Here is a 22,892-nt window from a genome sequence, read left to right as displayed (position 1 = left end):
TCATTAGTAAGGCCTCACCTAGATTATGCAGCTCAATTCTGGTCTCCATATTACAGAATGGACATAAATTCGTTAGAAAACATTCTGCATAGGATGACTAAATTAATACATAGCAGGAAGGGTAAAGAGAAAGGAGGGTCCTTAAATGTATATTACACAAATAGTCGAAGTGCTAGGAATAAGATGGACGAGTTAAGACTAGTTGCTAGTGCAGGTAACATTGATGTATTTGTCTTAACTGAGACGTGATTCAATATGAAAAATCGGGACATGCCTGCGGAATGTCACATTCAGGGTTTTAAATTGTTCCAAGTAGATAGAAGTATCGGGAAGGGGGGTGGGGTGGCATTGTATGTCTGAGATCGCTTGAACTGTTGCATAAAAATGGGTATTAAGTCTGAAGTAACACATACAGAGTCTGTTTGGATAGAATTTTCAGAGGGGCATGAAAAATTAATTTTAGGTGTGATATACCGTCCCCCAAACTTAGATAGGGACCAAGGGAGACTTCTATGGGAGGAAATTGTTAGGAACACAAGACACGATAATGTAGTAATTCTAGGAGACTTTAACTTTAGTCATATTGATTGGAATTTCTTGACTGGGAATTTAGAATCATACGACTTCTTAGAAGTAGTTCAGGATCATTTTTTGAAGCAGTTTGTGACAGAACCTACAAGGGGAAATAACCTGCTTGACTTAGTTCTGGCAAACAATGAATCCCTTGTTAATAATTTAGAAATTTCAGAGGAACTCGGTGCTAGCGACCACAAACCAATTACATTTAGCATTAAATGGAAGTACGATAGTTGGGATAACTCAGTAACAGTCCCAGATTTTTGCTTAGCAGATTACGATGGGCTTAGGGAACACTTATCATCTGTTGACTGGGGTAATGAAGAGAGCTATCAATATGACAGTTTTCTGAACACTATACATGCTGCTCAAAGAACGTTTATCCCGTATAAAGAAATTAGATCAAATAGAAATGACCCAAAATGGATGAATAATAGGCTGAAATATCTACTAGGGCATAACAAGGGAATTTATAGGCGTATCAAAAGAGGTGAGGGTCATCTTATGAATCAGTATATTGACATTAAGAGGGACATTAAAAAGGGGATAAGAAAAGCTAAAAGGGACTATGAAATTAAGGTTGCTAAGGATTCGAAAACTAACCCAAAAAGTTTTTTTCAGGTCTATAGAACAAAAGTTAGAGATAAGATAGGTCCCCTTAAAAGTAACTATGGGCATCTTACTGACAAGGAGAATGAAATGTGCTCGATTTTAAATAATTATTTTCTCTCGGTTTTTACACAGGAAGACACTAACAATATCCCAGTAATTAATTTTTATAGTGGGGCTGAAGAAGATAAATTATGTAACATCACAGTCACTAGTGAAATGGTTATGAAACAAATAGACCGACTGAAGCAAAATAAGTCGCCAGGTCCTGATGAGCTTTTTTCAAGGGTTTTTAAGGAATGCAAAATGGAACTCTGTGAACCATTAACTAATATTTTTAATTTATCTCTTCAAACAGGTGTAGTGTCTGATATGTGGAAGATGGCTAAGGTAATTCCTATTTTTAAAGCAGGGGACAAGTCGTTGCCGTCAAATTACCACCCAATAAGCCTGACCTCAATTGCAGGCAAATTACTAGAGTCAATTATAGCTGAGATTATAAGAAGCCATCTCGATAAGCATAGCTTGATTAATGATACTCAGCATGGATTCACAAGAGGCCGGTCTTGTCTAACTAATTTATTAACTTTCTTCAGTAAAGCTTTTGAGGCTGTTGACCACGATAAAGAATTTGATATTATTTACTTAGATTTTGGTAAGGCTTTTGATAGAGTTCCACACCATAGACTGTTAAAGAAAGTGGCAGCTCATGGCATTGGGGGAAAAGTGCTCTTGTGGATCGAGTCATGGCTCACAGACAGGAAGCAGAGAGTGTCCATAAATGGGGTTAAATCCGAGTGGGGATCTGTAACAAGTGGCGTTCCACAGGGATCAGTCTTGGGCCCGTTGTTGTTTATAATATATATCAATGATCTTGATGAGGGAATTACTAGTGATATGAGCAAATTCGCCGATGACACAAAGATAGGTAGGATAATTGATTCAAACGTAGATGTTAGGGAACTTCAGGAGGATTTAAATAAACTCTATTCTTGGTCAGAAAAGTGGTAGATGTAGTTCAATGTAGATAAATGCAAGGTTCTGAAGCTCGGGAGTGTCCATAACCCTAGCACTTATAAGTTAAATGATGTAGAACTTAGCCATACAGATTGCGAAAAGGACTTGGGGGTTATGGTGAGCAGCAACCTTAAACCAAGACAGCAATGCCTAAACGTACGTAATAAGACAAATAGATTACTGGGATTTATATCAAGAAGTATAAGCAACAGAAGTCCAGAGGTCGTACTGCAGCTTTATACATCGGAAATATAAACACATATGGAGTATAATGTGATCCTTTATTGACTATGTTTCGCCCACACAGTGGGCTTTTTCAAGTCACAAACAGATCTACCTGGGGTGGAAGGGATGCGAGTATTTATAGTCAGGTTCAGAATGCTGAGGTCAGGTAGAGAATGCTGCATCTGATGATGTACCGAGTGGGGTTATAGAGTCTAAAATCTTGGGTAGCTTGGAAAGGAGATTGGATAAGTTTGTGAGCAGACCTTCTACAGTGTTCTTCCATTCCTGTGTTCTTATGTGGGATAGCAATGAAGAAGTTTCTTGGCAAGTGGTTCAGCTATGTTATAGAAGCCACTATTCTGGCTGAAGTTGTCGGATATAGAAATAAGTGATGATTCCAGGATTCTTCGGTATTGAGTGTTGTCTTCTGTGGGGATAAGTCTTGAGTTTCTGTAGTTTATCAAGTGGTTGTGTGAAATACGGTGTTGTACACAGGCATTCCTTGTGTCGTCAGACCTGGTTGCGTATTGGTGTTCTGAAATACCATTTATTTCCAGCTTTATACATCATTAGTAAGGCCTCACCTAGACTATGCAGCTCAATTCTGGTCTCCATATTACAGAATGGACATAAATTCGTTAGAAAGCATTCAGCGTAGGATGACTAAATTAATACATAGCATTAGAAATCTTCCTTATGAAGAAAGATTGAAGACTCTTAAGTTACATTCACTTGTTAGACGAAGAATGAGGGGAGACCTGATCGAAGTGTATAAGTGGAAGATAGGTATTAATAAAGAGGATATTAATAAGGTCTTGAGGACATCTCTCCAAGAGAGAACCCACAGTAATGGATTTAAATTAGATAAGTTTAGATTTAGAAAGGACATAGGAAAGTATTGGATTGGAAATAGGGTAGTTGATGAGTGGAACAGTCTACCTAGTTGGGTTATTGAGGCTAGGACTTTGGGTAGTTTCAAATTTAGGTTGGATAAGTACATGAGTGGGAGGGGTTGAATTTGAGTGGAACTTGCACATCAGAGCTTATTTCTTGGGTAGCAACATATGGGAATCTATAATCAGGAAACGTTTCGCCACACAGTGGCTTCATCAGTCCAATACAAAGTAGAAAGGCATAAGGAGAGGAGGAGATTGAGGTAATCAGTCCCTCAGCCTGGAGTCGATGTGTTCAGTCCATCAATCTTGTAGAATGTACAGCATAGGGCCGTAGATGTGGCTTATATACTGTAGTGAGATTCCCATATGTTGCATAGTGTCTCAATCTTCAACTTGTCGGTTTTTCAAACCATTCATCACTTACTAATGATGTATAAAGCTGCAGAATGACCTCTGGACTTCTGTTGCTTACACTTCTTGATATAAACCCCAGTAATCTATTTGCCTTATTACGTACGCTTAGGCATTGCTGTCTTGGTTTAAGGTTGCTGCTCGCCATAACCCCCAAGTCCTTTTCACAATCTGTATGGCTAAGTTCTACATCATTTAACTTATAAGTGCTAGGGTTATGGACACTCCGAGCTTCAGAACCTTGCATTTATCTACATTGAACTGCATCTGCCACTTTTCTGACCAAGAATAGAGTTTGTTTAAATCCTCCTGAAGTTCCCTAACATCTACGTTTGAATCAATTATCCTACCTATCTTTGCGTCATCAGCGAATTTGCTCATATCACTAGTAATTCCCTCATCAAGATCATTGATATATATTATAAACAACAACGGGCCCAAGACTGATCCCTGTGGAATGCCACTTGTTACAGATCCCCACTCGGATTTAACCCCATTTATGGACACTCTCTGCTTCCTGTCCGCGAGCCATGACTCAATCCATGAGAGCACTTTTTCCCCAATGCCATGAGCTGCCACTTTCTTTAACAGTCTTTGGTGCGGAACTCTATCAAAAGCCTTACTAAAATCTAAGTAAATAATATCAAATTCTTTATCGTGGTCAACAGCCTCAAAAGCTTTACTGAAGAAAGTTAATAAATTAGTTAGACAAGACCGGCCTCTTGTGAATCCATGCTGAGTATCATTAATCAAGCTATGCTTATCGAGATGGCTTCTTATAATCTCAGCTATAATTGACTCTAGTAATTTGCCTACAATTGAGGTCAGGCTTATTGGGCGGTAATTTGATGGTAACGACTTGTCCCGTTTTAAAAATAGGAATTACATTAGCCATCTTCCACATATCAGACACTACACCTGTTTGAAGAGATAAATTAAAAATGTTAGTTAATGGTTCACAGAGTTCTATTTTGCATTCCCTAAGAACCCCTGAAAAAAACCACATCAGGACCCGGTGACTTATTTTGCTTCAGTCTGTCTATCTGCTTCACAACCATTTCACTAGTGACTGTGATGTTACATAATTTATCTTCTTCTAGCCCACTATAAAAATTAATTACTGGAATATTGTTAGTGTCTTCCTGTGTAAAAACCGAGAGAAAATAATTATTTAAAATCGAGCACATTTCATTCTCTTTGTTAGTAAGATGCCCATAGTTATTTTAAAGGGGACCTATCTTATCTCTAACTTTTGTTCTAAATACCTGGAAAAAACTTTTTGGGTTAGTTTTAGAATCCCTAGCAACTTTAATTTCATAGTCCCTTTTAGCTCTTCTTATCCCCTTTTTAATGTCCCTCTTAATGTCAATATACTGATTCATAAGATGACCCTCACCTCTTTTGATACGCCTATAAATTCCTTTCTTATGCCCTAGTAGATATTTCAGCCTATTATTCATCCATTTTGGGTCATTTCTATTTGATCTAATTTCTTTATACGGGATAAACGTTCTTTGAGCAGCATGTATAGTGTTCAGAAAACTGTCATATTGATACCTCTCTTTGTTACCCCAATCAACAGATGATAAGTGTTCTCTAAGCCCATCGTAATCTGCTAAGCGAAAATCTGGGACTGTTACTGAGTTATCCCTACTATCGTACTTCCATTCAATGCTAAATGTAATTGATTTGTGGTCGCTAGCACCGAGTTTCTCTGAAATTTCTAAATTATTAACAAGGGATTCATTGTTTGCCAGAACTAAGTCAAGCAGGTTATTACCCCTTGTAGGTTCTGTCACAAACTGCTTCAAAAAACAATCCTGAACTACTTCTAAAAAGTCGTATGATTCTAAATTCCCAGTCAAGAAGTTCCAATCAATTTGACGAAAGTTAAAGTCTCCTAGAATTGCTACATTTTCGTGTCTTGTGGCCCTAACAATTTCCTCCCATAGTAGTCTCCCTTGGTATCTATCTAAGTTTGGGGGATGGTATATCACACCTAAAATAAATTTTTCATGCCCCTCTGAAAATTCTATCCAAACAGACTCTGTATGTGTTACTTCAGACTTAATACCCCTTTTTATGCAACAGTTCAAGCGATCTTGGACATACAATGCCACCCCACCCTCCTTCCCGATACTTCTATCTACTTGGAACAATTTAAAACCCTGAATGCGACATTCTGCAGGCATGTCCCAACTTTTTGAATTAAACCACGTCTCAGTTATGGCAAATACATCAATGTTACCTGCACTAGCAACTAGTCTCAACTCGTCCATCTTGTTCCTAGCACTACGACTATTTGTGTAATATATATTTAGGGACCCTCCTTTCTCTTTACCCTTCCTGCTCCTTTCTGTTCTTCCACTAAACCTATTACTGTCCTTGTCAATTAGTCCCACTGGCTTTCCAATATCCACCTCATTTTGCCTATTACTAGTTCTCCTAGTACTCACATTACTACACTGGGACTTCACTGTTTTCCTGCCAAAACCCATACCACTAACTATTCCTAGATTAAAGACCTAACAGCTCCCTCCACTGCATTGGCCAGTGCTCCCACCCCAGACCTAGATAAGTGAACCCCATCCCTGGCATACATGTCATTTCTGCCATAAAAGAGGTCCCAGTTGTCAATGAATGTTATCGCATTTTCCTTACAGTACTGTATTTGTCCAGCCAGCAACTGACACCAATTGCCCTGGACAACCATTCTTTCCAACTCCTCTCCTTGGCAAAATACCACATATGACAGGGTTCCCACCCTTCCTCCTAATTACCTCTATTGCTGTCCTATACCTGCTAATCAGGTCCTCACTCCTACGTCTGCCAACATCGTTGCCTCCAGCACTGAGACAGATAATAGGATTGCTCCCATTACCTCTCATAATGTCATCCAGACGGCTAACAATATCCTTCATCCCAGCCCCAGGAAAACACACTCTCTGCCTCCTACTCCTATCCTTCAAGCAGAATGCCCTATCCATGCACCTAATCTGGCTATCCCCAACAACAACAATGTTATTACCTTACTTGGCGATGTCCATCGTGATGTTCCCAGTAGTCGACTCGCATTCGTCAGGTAGCACTACACCTTCACTTGTGGAATTCATCAAAACGTTCTCGATGGTCTTCGTTGGGGTTTCTAGGGATGTCTCACTCACATCTGCCAATCTTCCTTAGTGTTCGTTGTGACATTCCCAGTAGAACACCCACATTCGTCAGATAGCACCGAGAATGGGTTGGAAGTTTCCACAGTAGTCTTCTCGGTTCTCGTTGTTTCTGCCTCTCCAACTGTCTTCTTGATCCTCAGCTTGGTTCCATGTTGCCCGGCCACTGACCAAGCTCACCTCTTAATCTGGGGACTCACAACAGGAGGATTACTACGAATCCTCTAGTTCTCCTCCGTTAATTGCTGTATCTCCAGTTTAGCAACTCTGAGCTCTTCTCTCAGCTGCTGGTAAAGTTGCTCAAGAGAGGGCATCCTGGTTCAGATTCACAGAGAGCACACAAACAGGTCTTCACAGAGCTAAGTACACGTCACCACTCAAAGCTAAGTGCACGTCACCACAATTCCTCAACTTCAGATTGAGAATTTTTAATTTTAGCTATGAGTAATGTATGTACACGTACATTGCTTATTTATGATTTTGATATTAAAATAACAGATTTCTCTATTTTTCTATGTGTTTTTTTATAAACACATTGGCCATTTCCCACCAAGGTAGGGTGAACCAAAAAAGAAATAAAAACTTTCATCATCACACATTCCATCACCTTCCTGGAAGAGGCATGCCTACACTACAGTTCTAAAACTGCAGCATATCACCGCCCCTCCTTCAGAGCAAGGAAGTGTACTTCCCACCTCCAGAACTCAAATCTGGCTAACCTGTTTCCCGGAGCCCCTTCATAAGGGTTGCTTTGCTCACACTCCAACAGCGCATCCTCATAAAAAACCATTTGCCCTCACTTGCTTCTATCCAACATACTTTCGAACACTTGTGAACACATAGTAAAGAGATTTTTACTATGTGGGGTAAGATGGAAAGCTTTATGGAGAAACATTACCCTAACAAGGTTGTTGCAAGCCAGGTTGGCAACATGTACAGTGACAAAGTCTTGGGCCATTTTAGGGAAGTGTTAAAGAGATGCCAGAAACAGAGCTCTCTCCACAGTTATTTTGTGAGACAGGACTCCAGTGACTCTCAAGGTGGTCCTAGTGGCATTAAGAAACAGAGAAGAGAAGCAACCCCAGAAAAGCAAATGGTACCTGAGGTGTTGATGGAAGGGGATTCCCCTTCCAAACCATAAACAATCCACTCTCTCTCCTCCTCCAGTCTCCCATACACTAAGAAGAATCTCCAATAAAGGTAAGTGTTATGCTGTTAATGTTTCATTCATCATTTCCCATTGTATTGTTTATGTACTACATGTATATTTCATGTTAAAAATTTTTTTGTTTTAATACTTCTGGGTGTCAGGAACGGATTAATTGTATTTACATTATTTCTTATGGGGAAAATTGATTCGTAAATCGTAAATTTCGTTTATAGTAACGGCTCCAGGAACGGATTAATTACGAAAAACGAGGGACCACTGTATGCTTCTATACTGTTGTGTTCTGAGCACCTCTGCAAAAACAGTGATTATGTGTGAGCGAGGTGAAAGTGTTGAATGATGATGAAAATATTTTCTTTCTGGGGATTTTCTTTCTTTTTGGGTCACCCTTCCTCGGTGGGAGACTGCCGACTTGTTGAAAAAAAAAAAAAATGGTACAAACTCTTCCACTCAACCAATCACAGTAGGAGACCCACAGGGAAGTGTCCTTGGACCTCTTTCTCATCTACATCAATGACCTACTGAATGCATCACAGCTACTCAAACCCATATAATTTGCAGATGACACTACATACGTCTTCTTCCACCTAAACCCAGTCATACTCGCCAACACTGTCCATGCCGAACTGCAGAAAATATCTGCCTGGATGATGACTAATAAACTTATTCTGAATATTTATAAAACCTATTTCATTCAGATTGGAAACAAAGCTGCAAATGTTCCACTTAACATAACACTAAACGGATGACCCGTCTCAAGACTCGCAGAGGGAAAATTCCTAGGAATCCACCTTGATAGTAGCCTCAAGTTCCAGACACACATACAACAAATCACCAAGAAAATCTCTAAGACAGTAGGCATAATCTCAGAGATAGGGTACTATGTTCCACAATCAGCTCTCCTGCCACTATACCATTCACTCATATATCCTTATCTCACATATGGAATTTGTGCATGGGGATCAACAACATTAAATCACCTAAGACCACTAATAACCCAGCAAAAGGCTGCAGTCAGAATTAAAACAAATTCCCACTCCTGACAGCATACTCCACCAATTTTCAAAAGTTTAAATCTGCTCACCAATACGAACATCCATACTTATTCATGTGCCTACTACATACATAGAACAATACATGCAAACATAAACCCTCCACTCAAACTTCTCCTCACCAACCTTAACAGGACACACGACCATAACACAAGACACAGATCTCTTTTTGATGTACCCTGTGTCCGTATCACACTGTAAAAAGCCTATGCACATAAAGGGCCCCAAAATATGCAATTCATTACCAGAAAATACTAAAGTAACCTGGTCTGAAAATCAATTTAAGACTCTTCTCAAAAGCCACTTAATCACCCTAGACTAAATGCTCAATATTCAATATTCCCATAATATAATTTCAATACAGTGGACCCCCGGTATATGATATTAATCCGTTCCTGAGAGCTCACTGTATGCCAAAATTATGGGAAGGCAAATTAATTTTCCCCATAAGAAATAATGGAAATAAAATTAATCCGTGCAAGACACCCAAAAGTACAGTGAAAAAAAAAGTTTTACTACATGAAATATTAAGTTTAATGCACACAAACTGAAGAAGACATGCACAGTTAGCAGTACGTACTCTACTAACAACATACCTTTAATGAAGATCTGGTGATGATTAATGGGATGGGAGGAGGGGAGAGTGTCGAAGTTGTTAATGTTCAGAAGGGGAATCCCCTTCCATTAGGACTTAAGGTAGCAAGTCCTTTTCCGGGGTTACTTCCCTTCTTCTTTTAATGCCACTAGGACCAGCTTGAGAGTCACTGGACCTCTGTCGCACAACATATCTGTCCATAGAGGCCTGTACCTCCCATTCCTTTATGACATTCCTAAAGTGTTTCACAACATTGTCAGTGTAATAATCACCAGCACAGCTTGCAATAGCTGTGTTAGGGTGATTTCCATCCATAAAGGTTTGCAGTTCAACCCACTTTGCACACATTTCCTTAATTTTTGAAGTAGGCACAATGGATTCCACAACTGGCATAGGCTTCTCAGGGTTAGCCCCAAACCCTTCAAAATCTTTCGTAATTTCCATACTAATTCTCACCCTTTTTACCACAGGGTTGGCACTAGAAGCTTTCTTGGGGCCCATGTGACTTATTTTGCAGATACAAGCACCAAAAACACTGTGATAATATGGAATGTACCGAATGTATGCTTAGATGTGAGCACACTGGCTGGCATGTAAACACTGGCACGCACGGGGCAGTTCAGGCCACATGTGGACGCGTCCCGGACGAATCGCATGTGGCGGGTTTTTTAATGAATGGCGAGGCAAAATTTTTGTGTTAAAATGTATCATATACCGGATTTAACGTATACCGATGCCATTGTATGCCGAGGGTCCACTGTATTTACTTTTGAACCTATTGTCCATTGTCGACAGAAATATAACTGAATCATGTTTCACATAAAGCATTTTTGAATACAGTGGACCCCCGCTTAACGATCACCTCCCATTGCGACCAATTATGTAAGTGTATTTATGTAAGTGCGTTTGTACGTGTATGTTTGGGGGTCTGAAATGGACTAATCTACTTCACAATATTCCTTATGGGAACAAATTCGGTCAGTACTGGCACCTGAACATACTTCTGGAATGAAAAAATATCGTTAACCGGGGGTCCACTGTATATGAATATATCCTTTGGTTTAAAGAAATTAGATTCACTTATAATTAATAGATCTACTGTACAACTATGATAAATTTCTTTAGTGCTAAGTAGTCAGTAAGCCAATAAATTAAGTCAGCCCATAATGCCTAGGCATAACAGAGGCTCTCTTTGCATTGCAAATTATTACTGTAAATACATAATCTCAATGTACTAGTACTTGCAAAGAAATAAATAAATCTGAATTTGAATTCCTGGTTATATTTTATTTTCCAAGAAATAGGGTAAATCTGTGATTTTTGTGATGATGAATTCAAAATGGAGGGTAAGTGTAATATAGGAGAGGCCTGAGGACATGATTAATAATTGCTTTAGTTCCTGGAGTGTCTACAGTGTTTATTTCGGATTCAGCTTTTAAATCTAATTTTTTAATTTTGTTCACTTTACAGAATAGTTCTGATTGTGGAATGGGCAGTGTCTTGTGCTCAATCAATAGAACAGAAGGCATACTAGCAAAATAGCTAAGTATCTGGATGAATTGAGCAATGGAATTGGCTTAAAATAGGACTCAAATTGGGCAAAATTGCCGAGTAAATTGCATCCAGACTGCCAACTTTGAGCTTGCGTAAATGTAAGTTTTTCATCAAATTTCATATTTTTGGTGTAATTACCTTCAGAAATAGATTCTCTACCATTCCAGATTTTTTTTATAAAAAATGCCAACACTTGACTGCAGCTTTAATTTTGGGGCTTCCAACAGTGAAGCGGTTAATAATTATTTAAGTTTAATATTTAGTGCCTTCTTGTAATTTTGTCTGGACTAAAAGAGGTGCCAGAAAATCAGTGTTGTACCTGTATAAAAAAGCGTAACATCAGCAAAAACTTACCAAGAGAATTCGATGAAGTGTTCGTGTGGATACAGCTAGCATTCTCAGGTATCTGCTGCCATTTTTGTCTTCTATATAAGACTTTCTTTCCAGTAGAGATATCTAGACAAAAAACAATTTGGTGATATAGTGTCCTATAGCAAGAAGTGTCAGAGTCAAGTACATCAGCACATATCACAGTCTGGCAGTTCAATGCAGACTTTACCACTTCAGAATAAATAGAAAGACAAATTTACATGAAGGAAACAGTTTTAAAGTAGCTGTCACATTGATAAAATATAATCTATAATGTACTGTACAAATCTGATAAAATATTCCAAGTGGCAGGCACAGAGAGAGGGACCTAGGAGTCATAGCTGACAAAGGATTGTCACTGTAGGATCATATTAATGAAATTGTAAGAAGCAATATGCTACACTGGCAGACTTGAAGAAAGAAAAAAAAATATGGATGGAGTAACAGCAAAAAATTTCATTCAAAATGCATATCAGATTAAAATTGGAATATGCATTAATGATGGACAAGCTAGAAAGTCCAAAGCCAAGCTGCAAAATGGCTCCCAGAGCTAAATGTATTTACTTGCTAAGAAAGGCTGAGAACATTAAATATCTCATCTCTGTCTGAAAGAAGGAAAAGAGGAAGCATATTGATTACATATACAAAGATTCAATAGAATAGATAAGAAAGATTTCCTAATGCCATCAAAAGGGCAAACAAGATGCCACAGTTGTATAATAAGTAGAGTTCCTGAAAGGATAAAAAAAAATTATCTTCCTCACAAGAGTAACAGAACAATGGAATAAATTACAAGATGAGGTAGTAAGTAGTCAATAACCAATGAACATTTTATAAAGGGACATCTACTACAAGTAGATATGATAACCACAAATAAGTAATTAGCAACCACCCAGGGAAGCACTACCATCTCGCCAAGTGAGCGTAAAACGGAAACCTGTAATTGTTTTACATGATGGTAGGATTGCTTGTGTCTTTTTTTCTGTCTCATAAACATGCAAGATTTCAGGAACGTCTTGCTACTTCTACTTACACTTAGGTCAGACTACACATGCATGTACAAGCATATATATATATAAACACCCCTCTGGGTTTTCTTATCTTTTCTTACTGGTTATTGTTCTTGTTTATTTCTTCTTATCTCCATGGGGAAGTGGACAAGAATCCTTCCTCCGTAACCCATGCATGTCGTAAGAGGAGACTAAAATGTCAGGAGTAAGGGGCTAGTAACCCCTTCTCCTGTATATATTATGTACTAAATTTATAAAGAGAAGCTGTCCTTTTTCTTTTTTGGGCCATTCTGCCTCGGTGGGATACGGCTGGTGCGTTGAAAGAAGAAAGAAAAAGGAAACTTTTATTTTTCATTTTGGGTCACCCTACCTTGGTGGGATATGGCTGGTTTGTTGAAAGAAGGATTGCTGGTGTCTTTTTACCATCTTAAACACACAGGATAACAGGTATACGTATCTTGTTACTTTTACTAGGTGATGCTACACACATGCATGTACACTCATATTTACATGCCCATCTGGGTTGTCCTCTATTTTCTTAATAGTTCTTGTTCTTCTTTATTTCTTATCTCCATGGGGAAGTGGAAAAAATTCTTCCTCTGTAAGCCATGTATATGTTGTAAGAGGTGACTAAAATGCTGGTAGTAAGGGGCAGGTAACCCCTTCTCCTGTATAAATTAAATTTTATAAGAAAACTTTTGTTTTTCTTTTTGGGTCATGATGCCTTGGTGGGATATGCCCAGGTTGTTGAAAAAAAATTAAATGTAGAAAAAATAAAACAAATTAAAAAAACAAAGGACAATCAGTATATATATCAGCTGGCAATTTTTTTTCACTGAACCAGCCATATCTCACTAAGGTAGGGTGACCTAAAAAGAAAAACAAAAGATTTTCTTTTTAAATTTAGTAATCACCTGGGAATCGTACATAATTATTATATACTACAGAGGGATAGTGGTACCTCGGGATACGAACAGCTCAAAATGCAAACAATTATGTAAGTGTATTTATGCAAGTGCTTTTGTAAGTGTATTTTTGGGGGTCTGAAATGGATTAATCTAATTTACATTATTCCTTATGGGAACAAATTCATTCAGTATCAGCATTCAAACAGCCTTCTGGAACGAATTAAGTTCGTATCCCGAGGTACCACTGTATTTCTTAAGGTGATGTTTGTTAACAATAGTTTATAATTAAAAGTAAATGTAGGAAAGAGCAAGGTGATGATGATGATAAAAAAATTTAGGTAACGAAAGATTAGATATCAGATTGGAGGGAGAGAGTATGGAGGAAGTGAATGTATTCAGATATTTGGGAATGAACATCTATGAAAGACTTGGTGAATCACAGAACTGATGAGGGAAAAAAGGCAAGTGGAGCACTGAGGAGTCTGTGGAGATGAAGAACGTTATCCATGGAAACAAAGAGGGGAATGTATGAGAGTACAGTTATACCAATGCTCCTATATGAGTGTGAAGCATGGGTGGTGAATGTTGCAACAAGAAGGCTGGAGACAGAGATGTCATGTCTGAGGGCAATGTGTGGTGTGAATATAAGGCAGAGAATCCATAGCTTGGAGATTAGAAGGAGGTGCAGTATTTCTAAAAATATTATTCTGAGGAAGAATTGATGAGGTGGTTCGGACAGTTAGAGGATGGAACGAATAAAATGACTTGGAGGGCATATAAATCTATAGTGGAAGGAAGGCAGGGTCGGGATCATCCTAGGAAAGACTGGAGGGATGGGGTAAAGGAAATTTTTTGTAAAGGGCTTGGACTTCCAGCAAGTGTGCATGAGCATGTTAGATAGGAGTGGAGATGAATGCCTTTTATGACTTGACGTGCTGTTGGAGTGTGAGCTAAGTAACATTTATCAAGGGATTCAGGGAAACTGGTTAGCTGGACTTGAGTCCTAGAAGTGGGAAGTACAGTGCCTGCACTCTGAAGGAGGAGTGTTGATATGTTGCTGTTGTTTAACTGTAGCGTAGGCATGCCTCTGGCAAGACAGTGATAGAATGAATTATGATGAAAGTGTTTCTTCTTTTTTGGGTCACCCTGCCTCAGTTGGAAATTGCCAATGTGTCAATAAAAAATAAGTTTAGAATTTTAACCTTAAATGGGATATTGGCAGTTTGGAGGGATATGTTGTGTATCTTTATATGTGTATGCTTCTAGACTGTTGTATTCTGAGCACCTCTGCAAAAACAGTGATAATGTGCGAGTGTGGTGAAAGTGTTGAATGATGATGAAAGTATTTTCTTTTTGGGGATTTTCTTTCTTTTTTGGGTCACCCTGCCTTGGTGGGAGACGGCCGACTTGTTGAAAAAAAAAAAAAAAAAAAAAAAAATATATATATATATATATATATATATATATATATATATATATATATATATATATATATATATATATATATATATATATATATATATATATATATATATATATATATATATATATATATATCTACAGTGGTCCCTCGTTTATCGTAATTAATCCGTTCCTAGAAGTGTTACTATAATCGAAATCTATGATTTTCGAATCAATTTTCCCCATAAGAAATAATGTAAATAAAATTAATCCATTCCTGACACCCAGAAGTACTAAAACAAAAAAAATTTTTACATGAAATATAGATGTAGTACATAAACAGTACAATGGGACATGATGAATGAAACATTAACAGCATAACACTTACCTTTATTGGAGATTCTTCTTAGTGTATGGGAGACTGGAGGAGGAGAGAGATTGGATTATTTACAGTTTGGAAGGGGAATCCCCTTCCATCAACACCTCAGGTACCAATTGCTTTTCTGGGGTTACTTCTCTTCTCTGTTTCTTAATGCCACTAGGACCAGCTGGAAAGTCACTGGAGCCCTGTCTCGCAAAATAACTGTCCAGAGAGCTCTGTTTCTGGCGTCTCTTTAACACTTCCCTAAAATGGGCCAAGACATGTTGCCAACATGGCTTACAACAGCCTTGTCAGGGTGATGTTTCTCCATAAATCTTTCCATCTTACCCCACATCTCAAAACTCTCCTTAATTTCTGAAGAGGCACCTTCTTCCATCTCTCTTCCTCCTCCTCTGCAGCAAGATTCTGAGCTGCAATCTGTTGCTCTTCCTGCTGAAGCTCTTGCAGCTCCTCAGTGGTGAGCTCATCGTTGTGGTCTTCCACCAACTCTTCCACATCCTCCAAACTCACATCCAACCCCATGGAACTCCCCAGTGCCACAATAGATTTAATAAGTGACATAGGCTCATCAGGGTCAGCCCCAAACCCTTCAAAATCCCTCTTGTCAACACAATCTGGCCAAAATTTTCTCCAAGCAGAGTTCAAAGTCCTGGTAGTCACTCCCTCCTAAGCCTTACCTATAAGGCTTATGCAATGGAGGGTGCTGAAGTGTTCTCTCCAAAAACCTCTTAGGGTCAAGTGAGTGTCTGAGGTCACATTCAAGCACCTTTGAAACATTGCTTTGGTGTAGAGTTTTTTAAAGTTTGCAATGACCTGCTGGTCCATGGGCTGGAGGAGAGGAGTGGCATTCGGGGGCAAGAACTTTATTGTGATGAACCCAAACTCCTCAAAAATTAGGTCATCCAAGTTTGGAGGATGAGCAGGTGTATTGTCCATTACCAGGAGGCACTTGAGATCCAATTTCTTTTCCAGGAGGTAATTCTTCACACTAGGGCCAAACACTTCATTGAACCACTCGACGAAAATTTCCCTTGTGACCCATGCTTTACTATTAGATTTCCAAAACACACAATTTACTCTTCATAACATTGCTTTTCCTGAACACACTGGAATTTTCAGAATGGTACACTAGTAACAGCTTCACTCTGAAATCCCCACTAGCATGAGCACAGAACATGAGCGTCAGCCTGTCTTTCATAGGCTTGTGTCCTGGCAGTGCCTTTTCCTCCTGAGTAATGTAGGTCTTCTTTGGCATTTTCTTCCAAAAGAGGCCTGTTTCATCACAACTGAACATTTGTTCAGGTTTCAGTCCTTCAGCCTCTATGTACTCCTTGAATTCATGCACATATTTTTCAGCCGCTTTGTGGTCCGAACTGGCAGCCTCACCATGCCTTACCACACTGTGTATGCCACTACGGTTCTTAAATCTCTCAAACCAACCTTTGCTGGCCTTAAATTCACTCACATCACCACTAGTTGCAGGCAATATCTTTACCAGATCGTCGTGCAACTGCCTAGCCTTTTCACAAATAATCGATGTCATAAGACTATCTCCTACTAATTGTTTCTCGTTTATCCACACCAATAACAACTTCTCAACCTCTTCGAGTACTGGTGATCTCATTTTTGTCAGCATATTTACCCCCTTTGCAACAACAGCATCCTTGATTTCCTTTTTTTTGGCCACGATGGAAGCTATGGTTGTATGGGGTTTGTTATACATCCTGGCCAGTTCGGCCATACATACGCCACTTTCATATTGTTCAATGATGTTTTTCTTAAATTCAATCATATTTCTCACCTTCTTTGCCAAAGGCTTGGCACTAGGAGCTTTCTTTGGAGCCATGGTAGCTTATTTAGTAGTTGCAAGCACTAAAATGAATGGAATATTATGAAATATTTTGTATGAGCAAGTAAGGGGACCGTCGCTCACTGGTAAACAATGTCACACTAGCTGGGAAGGGAGGCCGGGGTGGCTCAGAGCGTGAGTACGCGTCCCAGACGAATGACTATTCGCAAGTCAATCTACGATTATAACGAGCTAATGTTTTGACAAAAATATCGTTACGATTTCCAAAAATTACGACTATCGAGCCCTACGATTATCGAGAACCACTGTATTCTTCTTTCAACAAACTGGCCAATTCCAGCCGTGACAGGGTGGCCCAAAAAGAAAAACGAAAGTTTCTCTTTTTAACTTTAGTAATATATACAGAAGGGGTTACTAGCCCCTTGCTCCCAGCATTTTAGTCACCTCTTACGACATGCATAGCTTACGGAGGAAGAATTCTGTTCCACTTCCTCATGGAGATAAGAGGAAATAAGAACAAGAACTAGTAAGAAAATAGAAGAAAATCCAGAGGGGTGTGTACATATATGCTTGTACATGCATGTCTAGTGTGATCTAACTGTAAGTAGAAGTAGGAAGACGTACCTGAAATCTTGCATGTAGGATTGCTGGTGCCTTTTTTCTGTTTCATAAACATGGAAGATTTCAGATATGTCTTCTTACCTCTACTTACACTTAGGCCACACTACATATGCATGAACAAGCATATACAATGGTACCTTGACTTACGAGTACCCCAACTTACAAGTTTTCCGAGTTACAAGCCGTCGCTCAGTCAATTTTTTGCTTTGAGTTGCAAGCCAAAATCCGAGTTACGAGCGAGCTTCTGATATGCCGCCACTTGCAGGAGAGATGAAATATCAAAAACCTCGACAATAACCAATCTGTAACATCCTTTCAATTTTGATACCACTGGTAGTGTCATCCTGCAAGAATGTTCTATAACATATGCCCTTAGTAAAGAGAAACAATTCAGGAACATGTGTAATACATGTTCAGCAGGCCAGCTGGTTGGGTGGCTGGCTGGCTGGCTCATTTGCTTTGGCTGTCTCTACCTCCTTCTGTCTGTATCTCTGTCTCTGTCTATCTGTGTCTCTATCTCTGTCTTTGTCTCTGTCTCTGTCTGTCTCTTTCTCACAGGTACACTTAAATACAGTTATACATAGTGTAAATTACCTAGGATAACCCCAAGAATCCAGACAGAATGCTATACTATGCTTGTAGATATATGGCATAATAAGCACGACTGGAAAGTAATACACATTTTCACTTGCTCAGGAATCAGACTTAATTGACTCTGCGTCGTGTGTAATACCTGTTCGTTCATGGGCAGCTCTGCCTCTGAGACAGAGACAAACAGAGAGACAGGAAGACAGAAACACAGGCAGATGGAAAGACAGATAAGCAGAGACAGAGATAAACATAGACAGAGCTAGACAGACATATAGACAGATAGAAACACATACAGAAACAAACAAATAGACAGACATGTTATTTGTAACAGTGAAAAATAAATCTAAGGCAGTGCACGATCATTAACCCTTTGGGGGTCGACAGGTCCTCTCAGAGACTTGTTGTCAGGGTCGGCCAAATTTAAAAACAAAAAAAAAAAAAAAATTTTCTTATGAAAAGATAGAGAATCTTTTCCTGATCGTAATGACACCAAAAGCATGAAATTTGATGTAAAACTTACGGAATTATGCTCTCGCGAAGTTAGCGGTCTCGACGATGCTTATGCATCGGCGATTTTGCTCATTTTGAGCCCTATTTTCGGCCAATTCCAGTGTACTAGTCGACAAAAATCATAACTATTTCGCTAAAACTCCATTTTTTCTATCGAATGAGTACAAGAAACCACCCATTTACCAATTTCAACTATCCAATAAAGTGGTCAGAATTTAGCAATTTTGCCATTTCACACAAATTTCAAAAGATGCCAATTTCCGAATAGGGTCCAGAATAAACAAGAAAGACATTCCTGGCACTAAAATAACAAGTTCTCTGTTCGTTAGTCACATCTCCAGGCCCCTCTTATATTTCTTTGGCTTTTCACTTTAAATTTTTATTCTTACAAAAAAAAATAAGATTTACTGTTATGCAGACTACTGCATTAGTGTAGAAATGGTATAAATAATATCAGCACACTTGTGAAAGAATATTAGACTCACCAGTTGATGTGCATTGGACGCTTGGCATGATTTGTTTACTTTTGAACTTTGGTAAAAATCAAACATTTCTGCTACTTTGAGCTCAATTTCAAGGTACTTTTCATTGTAAAACCAGTCAAAATCATATCAATTTCTGTAATATGTCTTCCATTCTATAAAATGAGACCAAGAAAACTAGAATACAACAATAAATACCATATGAAAATACAGTGCAAAGTCGCTGTTTTAATCCAAAAATACGGTCAAAGTTTTTGGATGAAAATACAGTGCAAAGTCGCTGTTTTAATCCAAAAACATGGTCAAAGTTTTTTTTTTCTCATTACGCACTGTGTGCTACAGGATTTTTTTATACTATGCACACTGACCACATAGACCCATTTCTTACATATGTAGGCCTACCAGCTTTCTCTCACTAGATTTGAGGGCGCTAGAATTTGGGCGTACTAGTACGTCAAAAACCCTGGGCCGTAAGACGTACTAGTACATCCGAAACCCCCAAAGGGTTAAATGTCACTCCACGAGTGACACTCCATTGGCAGTGGAGTGGCACTCATCTTACACAGTGCTTCAAGGAGTTTCCTATATACTCCAGTAATTCTCAAACATTACTGGGACCTGGCAAAAAAGGCAAAAATCATTTCTTATTTATAAATACATTTTTCTTATTTAACCCTTAAACTGCGTACATAATGCTCTGAACGTACATGTACGCTTTTTTTACATAAGAAACAATGTAAAATCGATCGTAGATCCACATTCGGAGTGCTACACATGCGAACATGGATCTACGTTTGGACAGTTTAAGGGTTAAAAACCTGTAACAAAAAAATTGGGGTGATTTTTTGGGGGCTGAAACGGATTAGTGGCATTTCAATTAATTTCAATGAGGAAAACTGATTTGGTATACATGTACAGTGGACCCTTGAGTAATGGCGGCATCGGCTAATGCCAAAATCGGAAAGTGGCGCATTTTTACGTCAAAATATTGGCTAGGCTAATGCCCAAGAATTTGGTTAAGAGCATTCGTCCCGATCGTATCCGCCTGTCCGCCCAGCCTGAGCGCCTGAGCAGACCTGCCTTCAGCTAGTGGGCCATTGTTTATAAGCCAGTCCAGACAATTCCACGCGTACATGTGATACATTTTGTATTATTCCAGTGTTTTTAGTGTTTGTAACTGCTAAATAAGCCACCATGGGCCCAAAGAAAACTTCTAGTGCCAACTCTGTAGTAAAAAGGGCGAGAAATACTATAATGTTTTATCACTGATTACATCATTGCTTAGTTAATCTTAAGTTAATTTTAAGCCAGCCCGTAATGCTATGCATACAAGTGGCTTTGGCATGCTGCTCTTAACTGTATTTTTTGTACCTCTGTATGTATGCTCAAATTACTAAATAAATAAATAAATAAATAAATAAATAATAAAAGAGATACTCGCAAAGTAAGAAAGTGGAGTGCATGTCTCCGAGTTGGCCAGGTTATACAACAAACCCCATTCAACCATCACTACTATCTTGCCCAACAAAAAGAAAATCAAGGAAGCTGTTGTTGCAAAAAGTGCAAGTATGCTTACAAAACAGAGATCTCAAATGCTCAAAGATGTGGAGAGACTGTTGTTGGTGTGGATCAACGAGAAACAATTATCAGGAGATAGTGTTTCTTAGTCAATATGTGAAAAGGCAAGGCAGTTGCATGATGATCTAATGAAGAAAATGCCTGAAACTAGTGCTGATGTTAGTGAATTTAACCCTTTCAGGGTCCGTCCCGTAGATCTACGGCTTCACGTTGAGTGTCCAAACCGTAGATCTATGCCAAAATTCTAGCGCCGTCAAATTTAGCGCGAAAGCACTCATAGGCCTACATGTGAGAGAACGGGTCTGCGTGGTGCGTGTGCGCCATAAACAAAAAATCTAGGCGCCCGCATAGCATTGTGGGAACGCCGGCTCAGTTACCCTTGTTCGTCATGCCTCATCGCAAGTCAGCTCTCACTCCCCAGAAAATTGGGTCTCTCCTCTTCCTATCTGATAGTTCTGACACTGGTGGAAGTGGAAATGAAGACGAATTCTACGGCTTTGATCAGTTAGTGACCGAAAAGAATGACCAGGATATCGATAATAGTGCAGAAAACCCTGACGATCCTCAACCTTCTACCTCTGGTGTGGGCACTCGTGACTCACGGTTGGTTGTTCCTCAATGCAAGAGAAAGCTAATATTTTCGCGTGGCCAGGCCTCTGACTTCAGTAATGATGATGATAGTGACTTGGATTGTGATTTTATTGCGCTCGACGATCATTCGAGTAGTGATAGTGAGGAATCATATTCACCAGTGAAGCGTCGGTATGTTCGCCGCCGCATGCACTCGGGTAGTGTACCCTATGCTGTGCCCAGGGGATGGATTACATCCCGGAGTACATCCCGTGGCCCTACACCAGTTTTAGGTAGTGATAGTGAGGATGATGTGGCTACACTTGGCATGGATAGACCACAGGCATCAGTGGATGGTGATAGTGGTGATGGTAGTGGCACTGCCATGCGTGACTCACCAGCCCACGCTGGGACCCACGCTGCTGACTCGTCAGTTCAAGGACAAAGCGGAGCGTCAGCCACCAGCCCACCACAACCACAACCACCCGCACAACCAGCCTAAAATGTCCAGTATCCACCAGCAAACTGTATGTGGGATTGGCAGCAAAATCCCAATTTTGTTCCCAAGCCCCAACACTTTGATGACTCTCAAAGTGGAATTCTACCTACTTGTCCCCTTGGAACCACAGCCAATGAACTGGAATTCTTTGAATTATTCTTTGACCAGCCATTGATGGAAACTATTGTCAGGGAAAGTAATAAGTATTTTGAGTACACCATGGCAAATACAATCATATCACCACAGTCAAGACTACACAGGTGGAAAGAGACGACTGTTGCAGAAATGTATTTGCTTTTTGCAGCAATAATGCTTATGCTTCATGTCTATAAGCATAATATAAAAGCATACTGGTCCACAGATCGGCTAATTTCTACCCCGGTCTTCAGTGAAATCATACCAGTGAACAGGTTTATCTTACTCTTACGTATGTTGCACTTCTCTGACAAAACCAGGCCTGACAGAAGTGACAGGTTATACAAGATTAGAAATGTTTTCATGTATCTCAAACAAAAATTCAGCATATACTTTTATCCATTCAAGAATCTTGTAATTGACGAGTCTTTGATTTTGTTCAAAGGTAGACTGTCATTCAAGCAGTATATACCGAGCAAGAGGAAACGCTTTGGTATAAAACTGTTTGTACTCCGTGATTGTGACAGTGGCCTGGTGTTGGATATTGTTGTATACACGGGAAGTAAAACATTGAAAGATACCAAGATGTTATTGGGTATCTCAGGTGACGTAGTGAGAAACATGATGGCACCTTATCTTGGTAAGGGGCATACATTATATACCGATAACTGGTACACAAGCCCATTACTCAGTGATTTCATGCGAGTGAACAAGACAGATGTGTGTGGCACAGTGCGTTCTAATCGTAAACAT

At 39.3% G+C, this 22,892-nt stretch overlaps 1 protein-coding gene across 4 annotated transcripts in view; it reads right to left on the bottom strand.

The window, feature by feature from the left end:
* The window catches only part of LOC128692770 (uncharacterized), a 91,263-nt gene that overhangs the window by 48,626 nt on the left and 19,745 nt on the right, over positions 1 to 22,892 (bottom strand). For 3 of the 4 annotated variants that reach the window (XM_053782129.2, XM_053782127.2, XM_053782128.2), the window contains one exon: positions 11,628 to 11,729. The exons of the other annotated variant lie outside the window; for it this stretch is intronic. In XM_053782129.2, coding sequence (XP_053638104.2) covers positions 11,628 to 11,729 — 102 coding nt within the window. The remainder of the gene's footprint in view (positions 1 to 11,627; positions 11,730 to 22,892) is intronic. 4 annotated transcript variants of the gene reach the window in all.

Source organism: Cherax quadricarinatus, chromosome 30 (genome assembly GCF_038502225.1).
Source record: "Cherax quadricarinatus isolate ZL_2023a chromosome 30, ASM3850222v1, whole genome shotgun sequence".
NCBI classification, from domain to species: Eukaryota; Metazoa; Arthropoda; class Malacostraca; order Decapoda; family Parastacidae; genus Cherax; species Cherax quadricarinatus.
The sequence above is the reverse complement of the archived record's forward strand: the minus strand, read 5'-3'. Positions and strand labels throughout refer to the sequence as shown.